The 18224-nt window shown below is 56.6% G+C and overlaps 1 protein-coding gene across 13 annotated transcripts in view; it reads right to left on the bottom strand.

The window, feature by feature from the left end:
* Window positions 1–526: 526 nt before the first annotated feature.
* Bin1 (bridging integrator 1) overlaps window positions 527–18224 on the bottom strand; it is a 60124-nt gene continuing 42426 nt past the window's right edge. For 2 of the 13 annotated variants that reach the window (XM_058585410.1, XM_046463711.2), the window contains 11 exons: window positions 18126–18201; window positions 16755–16837; window positions 13571–13718; window positions 12025–12153; window positions 8802–8909; window positions 8330–8353; window positions 7190–7297; window positions 6159–6248; window positions 5808–5918; window positions 5481–5582; window positions 527–3966 (listed from right to left, as the gene is read on the bottom strand). In XM_058585410.1, coding sequence (XP_058441393.1) covers window positions 3859–3966; window positions 5481–5582; window positions 5808–5918; window positions 6159–6248; window positions 7190–7297; window positions 8330–8353; window positions 8802–8909; window positions 12025–12153; window positions 13571–13718; window positions 16755–16837; window positions 18126–18201 — 1087 coding nt within the window. In that variant the 3' untranslated portion in view covers window positions 527–3858. The remainder of the gene's footprint in view (window positions 3967–5480; window positions 5583–5807; window positions 5919–6158; window positions 6249–7189; window positions 7298–8329; window positions 8354–8801; window positions 8910–12024; window positions 12154–13570; window positions 13719–16754; window positions 16838–18125; window positions 18202–18224) is intronic. The other 11 variants (XM_058585411.1, XM_046463702.2, XM_058585413.1 and 8 more) reach the window with 6 other exon arrangements.

Raw genomic sequence — 18224 nt, 5'->3', positions numbered from 1 at the left:
CATTAATTATCCTTTTTAATTACTCTGAGAAGGGCCTTCCCTCAGTGGTCTGCTCTCCTGCATTGTCAGAGTCAGGGCCTGCAATCTCATAGCGGCAGCCTGCCTGTCTCTGCCCATAGCAGTCCCTGCCCACGGAGCCCCAAAGGCCCAAGAGCAGGCTGGCAATGCCGCCATCTTGACTGTATCCCTGTCCCCTTGGCCAAAGGTCTTCCTAAGGGAAGGAATTCAGCAGTCCCTTATCATCTTCCTCAAAGATGCCCTCAACACATCTTCCGTCTCTTAATGGCTCTTCCCTGAGCCTCCTTCCTACTCCCCGTTAGGCTGGGTCCACTCATCTCTTCCCTGGCCTCTTTCTCTCCTGAGATTCAGGCTCCTCAGGAAGAGCTTGGACTCCACAGGTTTCTCCAACTCAGCCAACCCCGTGTCCCCAACTTGCCTGTGACACTTGCTGCTCCCTGCCTGAGACTGGCCCCAATGTCCCAGGCCCCTGGAAATCCTGTGTCTCAGTCAAATATGTGGAACTGGGTGGTTTATAAAGAGGTTTATTTTGGCTTTGACTCTGGAGGCTGGGAAGTCCAAGAGCATGTCACACTGCACACACACACACACATACACACCTATTCATAGTTTATGTCCACTTAAGTTTCCTGGTTTCATGCCCTTTCTGGAGACCACTGTGGAGTGGACATGCAGGGTCTGAGCTCCTAGAATCCACTGCCCCTTCTCCTTGCCTCAGCTAACCTGCCCACTTGCAGCTTCAGGCCCTATTTGTCTTGGGCCTGTCCACAGGTCCCATATCCAGCCACCGCCATTGGTTCAGGACTGGGGACCTGACACAGATCAGGCCAATGACACAAGATTTACTGGGGGCTTCTGGGAAGGAAGTGTGCCGACATCAAACCAGAACCACTGGAGACCGGTCCAAAGACGAAGCTGATGCTAGAGGACGGGGAACCAGGAGTGTCATGGGAATGTCACCTAAGTGCCCGCACACCTGGACACAAGGGGGCCCAGTCAAGGCTTCTGAGCAAAGGAACCCCATGTTTGGCCTCCCTTCACAATGTCCCTTCAGGGAGCCTGGTTTTGGGGTTGGGTATGGTTTTTTTTTAATTCCCAGAGGCAGGGCCAAAGGTCTCCAGGGCAGAAGAACCAGATAGTCATCCCAACATGGTTACCAAATCCAACCAAGGACGGGAAGCAGGAGGCCACAGGGTGTCCCTGGGGAGGTGTCCTAGCCACTATGGATGCCTTGAGAGCTGGCAGGAGGGCAAAGAGACCAGGAAGAGTTCCCTGAACTGGGATGGAGACTTCTGAGACACCCCAGGGGCCCTTTGTGCAGAGCCCATGGCCTTGACCATGGGGTCAGTTGGGCCATTCGCACTGATAAGATATGTAGTTATATACATGTATTTTGGCAGTACTGGGGATCGATCCCAGGCCCTCATGCATGCTAAGCAAGCATGCTACTCCCAAGCCACATCCCCAGCCCTAAAGTGTCATGATTCCAGCTGCCAAGTCCCAAGGGCTAAAATCCTGCTTCCTGTCAGCAACTTGGTTCATAACATAGAGAAGTAATAAATAAGTCAATCAATTTTCTAAAGACTTTCACAGATTCCCAGAGAGGCCCATGCTTGCCAGAAAGCTTTATGACTGCCTCCAGGTGGGTCCTGTCCCCCCACCACCACCCCGAGGCACCTGAAGTACTGCAGGCACCCGCACACAATTGACCCACCTGCCTAGGCCTTGCTCCATCCAGGCCCGGCTCTGCACCATCACTATCTTCCCCACCACTCTCCTGGCCCCCGGAGGACAAAGGGGAGCCAGAGCAGAGGACTGGGCTCCTTCCAAACCCCTAGCCTGGCCCTCCAAAGCACAGGGTCTGCCAGAACCTCCAGCCTCCATGCAGGGCCCAGAACCCACCCTGGCCTGCCCCCTGTGAAAGCCAGGAGCCCTGCCCAGGGATCAGGCCTCCTTGCCCTCTGATCAACACAAATCAAGCCAGGTTTTGGCAAACATGCCAGGGCCATGCATGCCCAGGTGCCAGGTGTAGAAACTGGCTCACAGGCTCCTGCCTTTTGTGCCTCGTTCCGTCCTGGCTTCAGCTCAGTTCTCCGCCCAGCTGGTCACCTCCCTAACCTCTGGTCCAGGCCACCTGGCTCTGAATTTCCCTGACAGGAGCCTAGTGCCACCTCAGCTGTCCAACACAGACCAGCTGAAGCTCAGGGGGAGCCATGAGTGTGGCCCTCGCACCCTGCATGCTTGCTCTGGGCACTGTCTCTGGAGATCTACCGGCTCCCCTCTGGAGCCCCCTGCAGATCCCCACGGTGGGGTACCAAGCATGGCTTGTCCTGCCAAACTATCCCAATTGCAAGGGTCAGAACTGCCTTGAGGGTCAGGGGCAACAAAGTCCCATCTGACCTCTCTTTGAATCTCATATTGTCGTAAACTTAATGCAAATTCTTTTTGCTAGGTGTTTTCAATGACTACGTTTTCAATATTCACACTGAGATAAAAGTGAAGATTTCTCCTGTTGCCACCCTGGCTGCACAACTCCTCATACATACATACAGCCCAGGGCACACACACACCCCAGATTCAGAAGCAGTGGAACTGGCCAGGTCTGGGCACCAAATCCAGCTCCTCCAAGGGAAAAAGGCTGTCAACAAGGAAAGAGGGAAGGAGGGACAGAGGAAAGGAGGCAGAGAGACACAAAAAGCAAAATCTTTCAAAAGAGAGATATCTAGAAATCAACCCTCTGTTTGCTGCTGCTGTAACTTCTACTGCTCCTGAAAGTTATGGATGGCAGATTCAGCACTATCTGTCACCCACAGGACCCGTCAGGGCCAACAGCAAGGACACTTGTGCCACCTAAAGCAAAGTTGAGAGATTTTACTCTAAAGTAAAGCTCAGAGTCTTCTCACAGTCACCTCCTTTTACTATCAGTGCAAATTTATGGGAAGACAAGTTCTTCCCATCTGCAAGTCCAGGCTGGTTCCTGGGCCACAGGCACAATCTCCCTCAGCTCCTGGGAAGGCCCAGGCCACCGCTGCGTGTCATCGTGGGCTGCTCAGACCGGCCCACATCACCGATGGAGCGGAGGAGCTGGGGCTGCACTCAGTAGGGGCCGCAAGAGGAGGGTGAAGGTGGGCCAGCACCCAGGCCCCTTCCTAGTCCACCAGACTCTGGACAAAGCACTCAGACCCCCTTTCACCAGCAGGGTCCCGGTTTTCTCCTGTGTGGACTCCTGGAGTCCTGATACAGATGATGGGCAGGGGTGGCAAAATAAACACACAGGCTTTATTTATTATTATTATTATTTTTTTTAGTGTTTTGTCAGTTTTTGTTGTTGTTGTTTCTTTGTTTCGTTTTGTTTGAACACTAAGGTTTATTTTCAAACAGCACACGGATGGTCTGCGGGGCAGGGCCAGGCAGGGCTGGTGTCTGCGCCCACCCACAGCAGCTGCCAGGTAAAGAAGACCCTTGCCCAGGTGGCGCGGCTGAAGCTTCAGGCAAGCGTGGCGGTGACTTGGCGGCCCCCAGCCCGCCCTGCAGCCGGGCACACATGCGGGCACAGAGAAGGATGCCAGGAACTCAACTAGGGACCACAGCAGCTCCAGAAACACTGGTGAATTCTACCAGACTGGCCAGGATTGGGCTTTTGGGGGAGAACAACCTAATCTTTGGGAGAATACCTTTCGGCTTAGGTCTCTCGTCTCAGTTTCCCTTTGCTTTTTCAAAAGTTTAAAAACGAAAACGAAAAAAGAGAAGAAGAAAAAAAAAGAAAAAAACACACATTTTTTTTAGGGGGGAAAGGTGTTCTTCACACACCCAGAGGACTGCAGGAGCTCCGCTGTCACGTCACTGCACCCGTTCCGTGAAGTTCTCAGGGAAGACGCCCCGGCATTTTTCCAACTCCTTGTGCTGGTTCCAGTCACTCTCCTTTACGCCCATGAGCCAGCCTTCATCCTGGTGCAAGGAGAGCACCCACATCACACAGGGATGAGGGACAGAGGGCACAGAACCAAACAGGGTTCCCTGGAATCTCTTGGGAAGATGGTCCCTCTTCCTGCTCTTTGCCTCTCAGCCTGCCCAGCCCACCTTGAAAATGCCTCCTGATGCCTCTTCCTGAGACCTATACCTACCCCGCAGGAGCCAGCCTGCCCTCAATGGGTGGGTTTAGGGTCAAACCTACGCCTGGTTTGGGTGAGCTGCTCTTTTCTAAGACAGCCTGACCACTGCACTGATGTAATCATGCCAAACAACACCCCCAGCCCCAGTCCCAGGGCTTCATACCACCCAGTGCCCACTGAGGAGGACAGCAGCACTCCTTCCAGGTTTCAGATTTCTATATACAGTACTGGAAAGATCTAGAAGCACTCACCAGTTAAAAGCTACTAGAAGGTCCCCAGTCCATCCTGTCAAGCGCTTCACTTCCAACTTGCCCTTTGCTTCACGGCTGACCCCTAGCAGGCTTACCCTGGAACTGAGTGACTGTCCATCCCTGCCCACAGCTGGGCCATGCTGCCCCTGCGGCTGGACTAGGCCTGGGAACTTCCTGGATCTTTGTGATTTACCTTTGTGTTGTTATCTGCCTTGTCCCATGTAACTCTGATGTCCTATCTGAGCCCACTCCAGCCACCCCTGAACAAAACCTTCCTGTGGTTGAGGTTCAGGGTTCTCCTTCTTGAAATCCCACCCAGTGAGGGCAGGCACCCTAGAGAGGTCAGTGGAGACGTGGGGGCTTAGGAGAATCAGTGGGTTCAGACCTAGGTCCCTTATGCTCTGCCAGCAGGTGCTCAGTGCTGAAACTAAGGGCAAAAGCCAGACGTCCCCATGGGCACCACCAAACACCCCACAAAGGCTCCCTTGCACCAAAAGTGAAGTCCTTCTGAGAGCCCTTAGCCATTTGAGCAAATCAGCTGGTCCAAACCCATGAGGGTCCTCTGAGATGAACTAATATGGAGAAGCCACAGGCGCAGAAGGCATCTGGAATGAGACCCAGCTGTGAATACAGCTGAGAAAATGGTGGCCTGGCGTGGACAGAGCAGGGCCAGCCTCGAGGGCAACAGCCGGGTGGATGTGATCCCAGAGAGAGGCCACTGCTCAGCCATTGCTCCGTCTACTGCACAGAGGACACCTGCAGGCAGGGACCTGAGCAAGAGGGATCCTGTTTGGGGAGGAAGGTGGCCTGGGCCAGGGGTAGGTAAGGAGGGAGAAGGGGGAAAGAGAAAGCTGACAGAGCCTAAGAGGAAGAAATGGAGGCTGAAGGAAAAGAGGACACTGAAGAGCTGAAAGATGGAGAGAAGAGGGGCAGGGAGAAGAGGCCAGTGGGAGAGGACAGGATGGACAAAAATCAGGATGAGAGTAAAGGGCTTTAGGGAAAGGGGAGGAGCAACCCACGGAGTCCTGGACCACCAGACAGCGAGCCTCTGCTGCCCTCTGCTGGCTGTCTCCGTCACTGCAGCCCGGCACCCACTCACCTGTTCCTCCGGGTTCTGAAAGGGGATCACCAGCACCACGTCACCAGCCTTGAGCTGCAGCTCGTCGGTGTCAGTGGCCGTGTAATCGTGTTGAGCCTGCACCTTTAGAGGTCGGGAGAGTATGTCAGCAACCCCGTGGTCCCCCTCCAGACTAGCACAGGGCAGAGGCTTTGTACCGTGAACCCCTGTGAAATGGTGATGCGGGGCTCCAAGGCCACTTAGTGGGTTGGAGTGGCATAGCAGGGATCATATGACAGCAAATCTGAGAGGATGGCCCCAGCCCCAGGCACAGTGGAACAGTGGCTGGGTCTGCTAGCCTGTGCTCACCTTGAACATGAAGCCCGGAGGGAGGTCCAAACGGCCGGCCCCACTGCTGCCTTCCACGGTGCCATTCACAGTTGCTGAGAACGTTTCCACCACCACAGCCGGAAGAGAACTCTGGGGACAGGAGACAAGTTAGCTGATCAGGGTGGTGGTGCAGGAAGAACCAGGGCCACCGGGGAGGGAAGGAGAGGTGTCTGTGCCAGGTGCCGGACCAGCGTGTCCCCAAACTCCTCAACGGGAACCTCAGCCTACTGGCAAGTAGCACAGGGGAGCCACAGGCAGGCAGGTGGACAGACAGACAGACGGTGGACACAGCAGGAAAGAAAAGCAGGGCTTTGGTCCCTGCCGTCTTACGGAGGCTGCTTCACTTGCCGCCGTCTCCCCAGGCTCCTGGGCTCCAGGCGCAGGTTGGGTCCCACCTGCCACCTCCAAGGCCTCTGCGGGCTGCAACATAAATGCCGTCAAGGGGTCAGACACAGGACAGGATGCTGCAACCAGGACACAGGGAACAGGCCAGGGGAGGGCAGCACCTGAGTGGGAAGGCCAGGGATATTGGCCTGGCTGGTCTCCAGTTCTAGCATTGCCAGGACCTTGAATAATCTGGGAGCCCCTGCAGCTCAGGCAGGCCCCAGACACAGGAAGATGCTGAAGAGGTGCTGGCAGGCACAGGAACACCAAGTGACGTGCATGCAGAAGCCTAGTGCAGGAACCCAGGATGCCACCCCAACCATGCCTCGCAGGCCCTACCCTCTAAGACATCACCAAGTCCCCGCTGCCTCCTGTCCACCCTGCCTGGCCCATCTGACCAGGCAGAAGCCTGCATCTATGCTCCTGTCCCCACAGGAATGCAGCTCACAGCAGGCAGGGTGGTCCTTTCCCAGCCCTGGACACTACATCACAGTCAGGGATGCCCCAGCAGCCCCCAGCAAGGGCCCTGCAATTGGGCTGACCTGGGCCAACACAGACTCGGACACTTCCTACCCCTGAAACCAAGTTACTCGACCTCCCTTAGCCTCCACTTCCTCACCTGGAAAAGGAAGAAGCGTGGCTGACAAGATCATAATGAAGATTAAGTGAGAAAATTCTGGAAAGTGCCTGGTATAAACTGGTAAGTGTGCTCTATAATGGTCCTCTCTCCCCCACTCAGAGGGGGCCCTGCACTGGGGTGGGCAAGTGGGAGGGAGGCAAGATGTGACTCCAGCCATGTACACCCACACCCCCTAGTGACCTTGTCCAGGGCCCTCCTGGCTCAGGACACCATCCTCACCCTCAGGCCCACAGTGGCCTGGTCCATCCTGCACCCCCTCCTCTGGCCTCTTCATCCATGCTATACCCCCAGAGATGGGGACAAGCTGGACAGGGGGTGGGGGTGGGCAGGCACTTACTTGGGCAGACCCCTGCTCGGCCGTCTGGTTGGGCCAGGACACAGCAAATGTGCCCTCAGCAGCACCAGGCTCCCCGGATGGCAGGCTGCCAGCTGGACTCTCTGTGGGCTAGTGACAGGCCACCAGGAGAGAACGGGGCAGGTGGGGAAGGGAGGAGCAGGGAGGCCAGGTGGGGAAAACGTTGGGCAGGGGCACGAGACAAGAGAAGACCGTCATGAGTGGCCAGAGTGTTGGCGGGAGGGTGTGGGTGCCTGGGGCAGGTAGTCTAGCCAGAGCCCGAGGGCTCGCCTCTCTCTCCCTTCCTTATTTCTGCCTCTGCCAAGGCAATGGTCAGGTGGGATGGGACCCTGCAGTTCAGCATCCACAGAAATCCACACACGAAACTCGCCCTGCTGTTCAAACCAGGTTGTCACTGGCTGCTCAAGTAAAATGCTCTACTGGAATTCCCAGGAGCAGCACTGGGGTGTATGCCCCCAGAGCATGACATGCCACATCCACTTGCTCCTGCCAGGGCCTCAGCTTGCATCAGGAGGTCTCAAGGACCAAGCCCATTGGGAATTCTGGCTCAACCACCACCAGCCATGGAGCCTATTCCAAGCGCTCCCTGGGCCTCAGCACTCTGAGCTATAAGCTGATGGGTGGCACCTGTCCCAAGTGAGCTGGCCTTGTACCTGCCCATAGTCACTGATCTCGGAAGACAACAGCCCTGCCCTCACCCACCAAATGGCTCCCTGATGCCATTCTGCATTCCTCCACTGCCAAAAAGGGCCCTCCACTCCAAGGCCCTCCTGCCTCACAGGTCTCCGCCCACCATAAAGAACCCAGTCCATCCTAGGTGACCACCTGGCTTCTTGTCCACAGGCAAACACTCACAGGCCCTGAGGGCTATGTCACATCATGGAGGGGACACCTCATCTCCAGTTAAACTGAGGAGGCCCTTTCCCATGGTGATGACCAGGAGAAGCAGTAGATCAGCTACAGAAGCAGCCTCAGTGGGCTCCCTGTGCATGTGTGCACGTGTCTGTGTGTGCTGCTTGGGTGAGTGTGCCAGGTGTGTGCACCTGTGAACAGGAGTAGGGGGTGAGTGGCCTGGGCACACAGAGACGCAGCTCCCCCGGATACAGAGCAAACACAGCTTACCTCCCAGAGGTCCCACGGAATTGACTGAGCGCAGCAGTGGGGGAGAAGGACAGAGTTAGCACGGAGGTTAGAGACAGGAGAGCAAGCAGTCCACAGAGACCCCCTACCCCAGGGCTTGGGTACAGCAGGAACAAGAGCTAGGTCTGCAGCTACCACACCCCAGGTCAGGGAGTGGCTGCCAGGACAGGCAGGGTGCTGAGATGAACCAGAAGTTGCACGAAGTATTTAACCAGCCCTCTTCTGAGGGGTGTCTGATGGCTAGTCTGGGTCTGTTTTCTGCCCTGCACCTAAAGGAGTGACAAGGACTGAGAGTCAGGAAGCAAGGTGAAGGGCAGGGCAGTGAGTGGGAAGAGGGCCTGGTGATCTGGGACCCCCAAAACCTTCAGCCTACGTGGCCACATAGCAGGTGGGCAAACATAAGCCCAGACCCTGGAAGTTGGTGGGCCTGCGGGTGGTAGTGGGCACAACCAACCTGACCAGAGGGCGTGGGCACCTTCACGGGGCTTGCCACGGGTGGCAGAGGGTCAAAGTCCAGGTCCAGCAGACTGGCCTGCTCAGAGAAAGGCCCTGGGGCCTCGAACTTGGCAGCAGCAGCAGCAGAAGAGGAAGGTTGTTAGTGGCAGGCTGAGCACCTTCACCGCAGGGACACACAGTAGGTGAATACAGACCCCCATCCCAGGCTCTAGCCCACCCACCTCACACACATATACTAAGGAGCACTACCCGTGGCCACAGGACGTGGCACAGGTCCCCCTCACATAAGGACAACACCTAGCACTCAGCACTGGACATCCAGCAGCAGTCCCGCCATGGGGCAGCCACCCCGTAAGACCAAGGCAAGGCCCAGACTGCCCCCATCTCCATCCACTGGATGGGGCAGGTTCCTGTGCTCCTCTTCTTTCTCCAAAAGCTCCGCTGCACACCAAGAGCAGCCCCAGGCCACAGCCCAGCTGGACAGGATCACCCTCAGTCTCCCCAACCTGCAGGCCCCAGGGTTGGGAGTTCTATACTACTTGTCCCTGGGGAACCCCAGTCAAGTCACCCTCTGTGTCATCTACCAACCAGCTGCAGGGATGGAGAAAAAGTTGAGCAAGCCTAGACAGCCTCAGAGGCCAATCTCCAAAGTGGGGTCCCCAGTGCTAGGGGCTTCAGATCCACCTGGCAAATCTGCATTAAAGCTCGACTCCACCCCTGCAGCCACCACCAGACCCCTGTTCAGTGGGCCCAGCAACACGCATAGAACAGGCACAGCCCCAAGGGAGAAGCCCACTGTACAACAGGCCGCACCACTACAGGGGGAGGTCTCCCCAGAGCCCCCAGGGGAGGACCCTTAGATGGCAGAACTGATGACTGGCTTTGAAAAGCCCTCTGAGGCTGGTAGGGGGCTGGGAATGCACCAGCACTCAGGGGACAGGGTGCTTTTAAGGAGGGGCTGGACAGTCTGCAGCCTTCATCTTTTTATGCAAGGGATTTCCTTCTTTCAGGACCAGAAAAGACTTTATCCAGATCCAAAAGAGGATGTGGCTCAGGGTTCTGGCTCTCTTGAGCCCTCATGCAGTACTAGGCAGGTCCCTAGCCCCAAAAGCCCAGGCCAGCCAACTCCCTGGCCCTATTCACTCTTGACAGGCACCCAGCACTAAGAGGGAGTGCCCTCCAGGCCGGTGTCCACCACAGAGCCTCCGTCAAGGGCCTGAGACTTGAGGTATGGGCAGTGGCTCTCCAGAGAGGCCTCCTGAGAACACTCACGGGCATCTGTCCTCCAGTATCAGGCCTTCCACGTCAGCAGGTCAAATAGACTGATTCCCCAAAACCAGGGGGGCCCAGGCCTACCCCCAGCGGCTGACTCTCCTTCAGGTCCGGTCCTATCTGATGGGCCTGAGTCGGTAAGGTCACTGCCCCAACTCACAGCCAAGCCATCTCTGAGGATTGAGTACTTAGGACACCAAGTGTCCCAATACACATAGCCTCCAGGTACCTCCCACCAGCAGGGGGCCAGCATCCTCCCCAAGCCCCACCCTGCTTCTTCAACACCCTCACATTAGCCGGCTAAGTCCAGACAGCAACTCCCCTAGTGCTCCCAGGGAAGGGTCATCAGCCACAGCATTGACCACTTGCTGTATTGCTCCTGGCAAATGACCCCCACCCCGCACCATGCATGACTGAGGATCCTTCCTCGCAGGGACACAGGCTACTCACCACATCACAGCAAAGAAGCCCTGGTAGAACCTGCATCATGGATGGGGACAAACCCGCCCCTGCCCCATGCAGCAATACCCAAGGTAGACAGTTGTCCCACCCCAGACCAGAATGGAGAGCCCTACCTCCCTGGATATGGATACAAGGGGTGGCAAAGGACACATGCAGACACATGGGGGGACAGAGACACACAGAGTCATAGTCTGGGTATGAGCAGTCTCTAGCCACATCCTGGCCAGACTCCTCTTCCCTGTCTGAGACAGGCTGTCAATCAGGCCTGAAGGTCCCTCACCTCCTAAATAGGGGCAATGCCCCCTCCTAGAGGGTGTTTGAAAACCAAAGGATGTACTGCAGGAAGCAGGTGGCACTACCTGGTCAGTACTTGGTAGCTCTCATGTCATCCGTCTCCCTCATCTGAAAACATGCTGGCCAGCATGTCCAGGTCTCCCAGACAGTCACCCTCAGGCAGAGGAGGGCTGTCACTGCTATTCCTACCTCCCTGTGCCTCCTTCTCAGAGAGGTCTGTATCCCTCCTGGGCCGCTGGCATTGCGTCACACAGACACCTGCCAGCAGTCTTGGTGCCAACCTGTAACCATTGTTCTCTGATCCCACCTGCCCTTCACCATGCTCATGGGCCTCTCCTCCAGGCTTCTGGGCTTATGCAAAGGATCCTGCTGGAGGCAGAGTCGAAAGACCTCCAGGGCCAGGCTGCAGGCAGGCCCGAGAAACCCCACGGCACTGTGGCCGAGTCCTCCACAGTCTGGTCTAGCATCACTTCCATCAAAGGTGAGGCCCTGCAGAAGGGAGGCTGTGAGGCCTGGGGAGCCAGCCTCCAGCGGGAAGTTCTCTGGGGGTTGCCCCTGAGTCCATCTGATAATGTGTCAGCCCAATCTGGTGCCAGCGAGAGGTTTCAGCCATGAGCAACACTCCCTGCTGTGCCCTCCTCCTGTTCATACATGGAGGGGCATTACACGTCTGTTAGGACATTTACAAGCCAAAGTCTCCATGCCAGGCCACTCTAGGGTGTCCAACTGCTCTGACCAGCTACTCCCACTGCCCCCACCCCCATGTTATTCTGGCTACAGTCATCCCATCTCCCATCCCTCCCAGACTCTCCGCTATCTCTGCCTATGGCTCTCTGTGAGTACCCACCGAGCAAAGGTCACCTGCTCCAGGAAACCTTCCCTGACTGCCCTAAGCCCTCCACACTCCCCACCATAGCATCAGCAGAGCTGGCCCCCAGAGGCAAGGGGACAGCCTTCACCTCCGTATCCCTGCATCTGGCCACAGGACATGCTCAGAGATGGATGATGGACAGTGATGGAGGAATGACGGAGGTGGGAGGGCGGATGAATGAGAGAGGCAGGCGCAGACTACACAGCCAGACTCCTGGCCCTAAAGACAGGAGCCCAGGGCATGGGATGGAGAATGAAGATCATGCACGCTCCCGGAGAGCGAGAGGAGGGGAGAAGACTGGGCCGCGGCGGCCGCGGCTGACCTGGGAGGGGGTGGTCACGCTGATCTCGGGGACAAACGTGTCATCAAACAGGCTGAGGATCTGCTCCTGCTTGATCTCCTTGGACGGGGTGTGTTTGGGGGGCGGAGGGACTGGTGGACCTTTCCGGAGCTGTGGGTCCGCAGGCCAGGGGGCAGCGCAGGAGGCAGAGCAGAGCGTGGGGGTCCGGGGAGACAGAGACAAAGCCAAGGTTAGTCACACCCCAAGCCCCAGCACCACGCAGGCAACTGAGGAAAACAAGGTCAATGAAGAGTCACTGCCCCCAGACCCAGACACCAGGATTACAGGCCACCCCCAGGGGGGAGACCAAGGCAGGAAGTCCAGAAATACTGTGCAGGAAGAAGAAAAAGGAGAGCGGAGGAAAGAGAAGGAGGGAGCAAAAGAGAGAGCTAAAGAGGGTAAGAGTGACCGCTCAGGCCCCAGGACCTCTGGGTGAGGTCTGGCGCTCACCCCTGTCCACCTCTGCCCTCCCACAGTCCACTCTTCCATCTCCCTAGGCCCAGGGCTGCCCCAGCTCAGCCTCAGTCTGTCCCTAGAGAGGCCAACATGGGGCCAGGCCATGCAGGGCCACACACCTACTCACAAGGTGAGGGAACTCGTGCAGGCCACACAGTCCCCGAGCCTGGGCTTCCCCCTTTGTTGAATACCGGTGCTAATGGTCTCCACTGCCCAGGGCAGCTGGGAGGATTCAGTGAATGAAAACATGGAGAGCACTGGTATAATGTCCAGCCCAGAAGAAGCGCTATTCACTTGGGCACTTGTCCCTACTCTTAGCATCATTATCCAAATTGCCCACTGAATCAGGAACAGCATAGAAACCAAAAGGGTTCTCCCCTCTCAACCCCACCTGGCTGCCCACTCCCAGGCCCCCCGCTGGTGGGGCAGATGGGGTGTGGAGACAAAACAGTCCAGAAGCCCAGGCTCTGTCCCACTGGACCTCCCACGCTCCCTCACTGAGTCCTCCCTCTTTCTGTCCCTTTCATGATCCCATAAGAACACCTGGTGGGGCTCCTTCCTCAAGCCCCCGCCAGTGAGAGAAGAGACTTCCAAGACTCCGGAGGCTGAGGACACCTGAGCACCTATCTAGACACAGAAGGAAGATGGAGAGAAAGTCAAGGAGCCAAAATCGGAAAAGCCAGGGAGAGAGGGAAGGGGATGAAAAGGGTATGTGGGGACACAGGAAAGGAGAAATAGTCACAGACCTGGGGTGGGCCAGGGCCACTGGGCCAGCCTGGGCTAGGTGGGGGCCGAAGAGAACAAAGCCCAGGCCCGGGCCCCCGCTGGGCAAAGCCTTTGGCTCCAAACCTGTCCAGGCAAGGGATGGAAGAGGAGAAGGAGGAAGAGGAGGAGAAGGAGGAGGAGGAGGAGGAGAAGGAGGAGGAGGAGGAGGAGGAGGAAGAGGAGGAGGGTGAAGAGGAGGGAGAAGAGGAGGGAGAGGAGGAGGAGGAGGAGGAGGAGGATGGAGACAGCAACATAGGAGCAAGAGAAAGGGGGGGCAGGGGACAGGCCACTGAGACAGCATGCCTACCTGAGATGGGGACTTGGGGATGGAGGCCCCGGGTGTGGCCCCGCTGGCTGCCTCTGGCTCATGGTTCACTCTGATCTCGGGGGTGGCTGCAGGGGAGCCATCTGGTGGAGGCGATGGGCTCTTGTTCCCTTTGGCAGGGGCATTGTCACTATGGAGGCAGGATAAGAAAGGGAGGGCAATGTAGAGAGGCCATGGCATAAGAGAGATGCGCAGACGTGGCGGGTACATGGGTGTATGCCTAAGGACACCTGTGTACCTGTCCTCGCAGATCCTGATGTGGAATTGTGCGTATGTGGGCCTATATGTCCCTATGGATCCGCGTGTGAGAGTAAGTGTACATGGTCCCTGCATGTCCCCAGGGTTCCACATGGGACAGGGTGTGTACATGGTGCCTGCATGTCCCCCTGTATCCACGTGTGGAAATGTGTGTGCATGCGTGCCGGTACAGGAGAATATGAGGTGTGCGTGTCTTTGAGAATGGGTGGTAAGGAAAGGCCATGGGCATGCACCTGCAGGAGTTCACAGTGGGGACCTGCCTTGGAGGCAGGAGCTGCACCAGCTGGGACTCCAGACCGGAGGCCTGTGATCCCTGGGGACACAGAAGGCACCTGGTACCCCAGCCTATGCTGATGTTGTCCGAGATCTGCAGCATGAGCAAGCCAGACACTCTAGAGGCAAAGTGAGTCTCCCCAACTACACAGCAGTCCCTCTATCAGGGGGTGGGGACCGCCTCCCTGGCCTGCCCCACAGGCTGCCACCTCCACCCACTGCAGTCCATTAGTCCACCCATGATACCCTCACTGTCTCCAGACCTTCGATCCCCGTCCCCCTCAGCCCAGTGTGCCTCCCCAATACACTCCCCAGAGGCCAGGTAAACAGATGGCATGACTTCATGGCAGAAGAGCAGACAGACCAGAAATAAGGGGAAGGTCCTGGGCCATAGTGTCCACACAGTAACACCAGGGGACGAAGGTGTGCACAGCGGCCATTGGGTGTGATGGATAAAATCATCTGTTCTTGCATACGGATGTTCTAGAATGGCACCATCCAACACAGCACCCACCAGCCACAGGGGAGGCGGGTATTCAATCTAAATTAATTAACACTACGAACTCAAAGCCTCCATTACCCTGGCCACGTTTCAGGCATTCACTGTGCTAGCCGGTGCAGATCTAGAAAGACCAAGTCACCTGGTGGGGACAATGTGAGAGACATTCCTGGTACTGTCTTGTCTATTTTGAATTTGTTTTATGGAAATGTATTTGCCTCCTTAAAGAGAGATCAACATGACATGTGGTATACACATGTGCTGCGGTGTCCCCTTCCCGAGCCTCCCCAGGCCTCCCCCTGCCACCTTTTCCACCTGTGAGCACCCAGGCAGCCAGGGCCACATCTTCATACTGCCACCTTGCACTCTCCTCCTTTCTACCTGTCAGCTCCCTTGGTCCTTTGTCCCCTCCCAACACATGGCACAACCCAGTCCCCTGAGGCAGCACAGCACACGGGGCAGGTTAGGGGTTAGTGGCACCCTCGCAGCAGGGCACAAGGCACATGCATGATGTGGCCGGGTGCTGGCTCGGAGGCCCCCAGCGCAGCACTATCTGCCGGTACCTGTTCTTCTTTCTGCGCAACCGGGAGAAGAGTTTACTTTTCTTTCTGTGGGGATGGACGGGACATGGAAGCCTTCATTTTGGGGAAATGCCAAGTGCAGAGGGAGGCCCCTTCCTCTGCCCTCCTGTGGGCCAGGAGAGGCCTGGACAGTCCATCCTTGGGCCTGTTGTCAGGCCTAGTGCCCTGGTCAAACCCCAGTTTGGTGCACCAGGGATGCTGACAGGGCCCAGGCCACAGGAACCCCAGGTGGGCCCAGAGTGCCAGGGAGGGGTCAGCTGGGCAGTGTGCAGCCCTGGAAGAGGAGGGCTGTACCATGGGCCAGCTGGGTCGAAAGCTGGGTCCCAAGTCTCCACTTGCCTCCCTCTGGCCTTGGGTGCCCTTCTCAAGGGGGCAGCCTGCACTGCCCAGGACAGTCACACCCGCCACCACCTCACACACCCTGGGTGTACCCACATGTCCCTCCGCAGCTAGCAGGTGCCCTCCCTAGTGACCTCTAGTTCCACCTCTTGGCCTTTATCCCACCCTCCCCTACCCTCCACACCCCTCCTGCTGCCTCAGGCACCGGTGGGGCCCTCTCTCAGTCACTCTTGCATTCAGAGAAGGAAGAGGGGAGACACAGTCACTAGGCAGCACCCCAGGCACCCACGAAGCACCCACAATCACCCTGTGCAGAAACTGAGGCTCATGAGGGTTCTCTGCACCTGCTATGACACGTGCATGGGCACACACACACACGTGCACACACAGAGATACATGTCAATCTCACAAACACACTCGTACACCCTCACATGCACTCATACATTCACACACTTACACACACACTCATACCCACACTGTCACACATACATTATCATACACACTCACACACTCATATGCTCACTCACACACACTCATATACACTCACGTGCACTCATATACTCATGTTCTCAGACATGCCCATACGCTTACTCCCGCAATCTCACCAACATACTCATGTGTACTTTTGTACGCACTTGAATTCTCACACTCTCTCACACACATACACCCAGAAAGGGAGGGAAATCCCAGACTTGCTGTTGCTCCAACCCCACGGCCCCAACCCAAGGCACAGGGCTTTCCCCTCCCCTAGTGTCCTCCCTCAGGAAACAGGGACCTCCTGGGCACCTGGCCCACTGGGGCACCTGCAGAGGACAGGGAGGAGCCCATGTGGAGCATTTCATGCCAGCATCCAGGCTCGGGGCCTCTCACAACAGCCACAGTGGGGGGTGGGCAGTGGCACCGCCCTGCTCTGGAGTTGGGCTCGCTGTCCAGGGACCACTCAGTCCTGGCCCCCAATGCTGAGCAGGGGCTTCTCCACACCCTGACCGCCCCCTCTCCACAAACGAGGTGGGAAACCCCGGGTTCAGGGACACACTGGGAGAGCAGCTGACCTGCCCTCACCTGCTGCCCTGTCACAAGGAGGCAGGGTCAGAAAGGTTCCCAGAGTCCCAGGGCCAAAACCCCAGGAGACCAAGAAAGGCACTTCAGGGTCCCAGCCATGGAAGTTGGCCATGCCGGAGCCCAGGCCAACCACAGCCTCCCCACCTGCACACACCTGGGCTGGGCCTTGACTGTGAAGGTGTTGCTGCCGTGGTGCTTCTCCAGGCTGACCAGCACATCGTTGAGGTTCTGGTTGAGCTGTAGGGGGACACTGAGCAGGTGAGGGCTCCACACCCGTACAGCCACACCTCCCCAGTACCACCTCCTTTTCCCTCTCCCAGCCCGGCCCCTGCCAGGAACAAGCTCCTCTGTCTCTATCGATGAGAGTTGGGAACCTGGACACCAAACCCAAAAAACCAAGGGAAAAGAGAAAAGGGGAATGGGCTTGTTACTAACCGTTACTGTTTGCGGGGATCATCTCTTCTCTTCTTACTACTTATAAGGATGCCCCAATATTCTATATGAAGTTTGCACTGTTTCAACTTTTGGTTTTGCCATCACTGTTTATCCTAATGGTCAAGGTCGTTTTGCCAAGATGCTTTCAGACCGACAATAACTGCCAGGAATTTTACCAAAGCACAGGCAAGAGGGGCAATTTGTCCCATGCACCTTGCGGTTCTCATTACTGAGACGAGGAAGCTCAGAGCTGAATTTTTCTCCTACTTACACACAATTCTGCCTTGTGCTTTTTATTTCCATGGACTAACTTTAGAGAGAGAGATTCCCCTCCCCAAGACTTTTCATAAGCTGTCTCAAATCTTTGAAGGGAAGAAGGAAAAAATAGGAATGAATGAGAGACCCGAAAAGGCAGGAAGCCCTACTGAGGGTTGTAAGTCGGGAAAGGTCCCCAGCTGGCTTTTCCTCCACTGGCCCTGGGCTTGTAATCCACCATCTTCAATCACTTCATTCCTCTGGACCCAAGAGACAAAAGTCAGACCCACCCATTGCATGGATCAGGGAAGCTGCCAACACTGGGTTTTTCCAACTGCAAAGTTAAACATCTTTGCACTCCAATTGCCAGTCCAGTCATGGAAATAATACAATGTAGGAATATCAGCTGGCCAGACTGCTTCTCACATCTGGCAGATAAGGCGGGCCTATTTCAACATCTCAATTTTTTCCCCATAAATTGGGAAACCGTCATCATTTCCTAACACTGAGCTCCATGAGCCAATGTGGCCTGAGAACACGTTTACAGTTCGAGGACAGCTGATCCATGTCCCCCAACCTCTCCGACCAGGCAACAACAGGCTGCATGTGGGGAAGGGGCCAGGGCTGGATCTGGGATAAGCAGAGGGAGCCCCTTGAAAACAGGTACCAACCAGTTCCTCCCCACAACCCAGAGAGGGTAGTGGGCTAGTATACCCAAGCCAGGAAGGCAAGGGGGAGCCTGGGTGGCCCCATCCATGGCTATGACCACCATGGTCAGACCAGGAGGGAGCATGGTCCAGAAGCCCTGAGGCCCACAGGGGTCCCCAGGGCCTACCTTGCTCATCTCCTTGTGGAAGTTCTCCTCCAGGCCCGCGATGCTCTGAAATGTATTGACATAGAAACCTACTCGGCTGGCGGAGGTAAGAAGAACACG

The sequence above is a fragment of the Marmota monax genome, unplaced genomic scaffold (genome assembly GCF_021218885.2).
Source record: "Marmota monax isolate L192 unplaced genomic scaffold, Marmota_monax_Labrador192_F-V1.1 WCK01_AAM20220418_F8-fsc00034, whole genome shotgun sequence".
Taxonomy (NCBI): domain Eukaryota; kingdom Metazoa; phylum Chordata; class Mammalia; order Rodentia; family Sciuridae; genus Marmota; species Marmota monax.
Note: the sequence above shows the minus strand (reverse complement) of the source record. Positions and strands in the feature narration are given on the sequence as shown.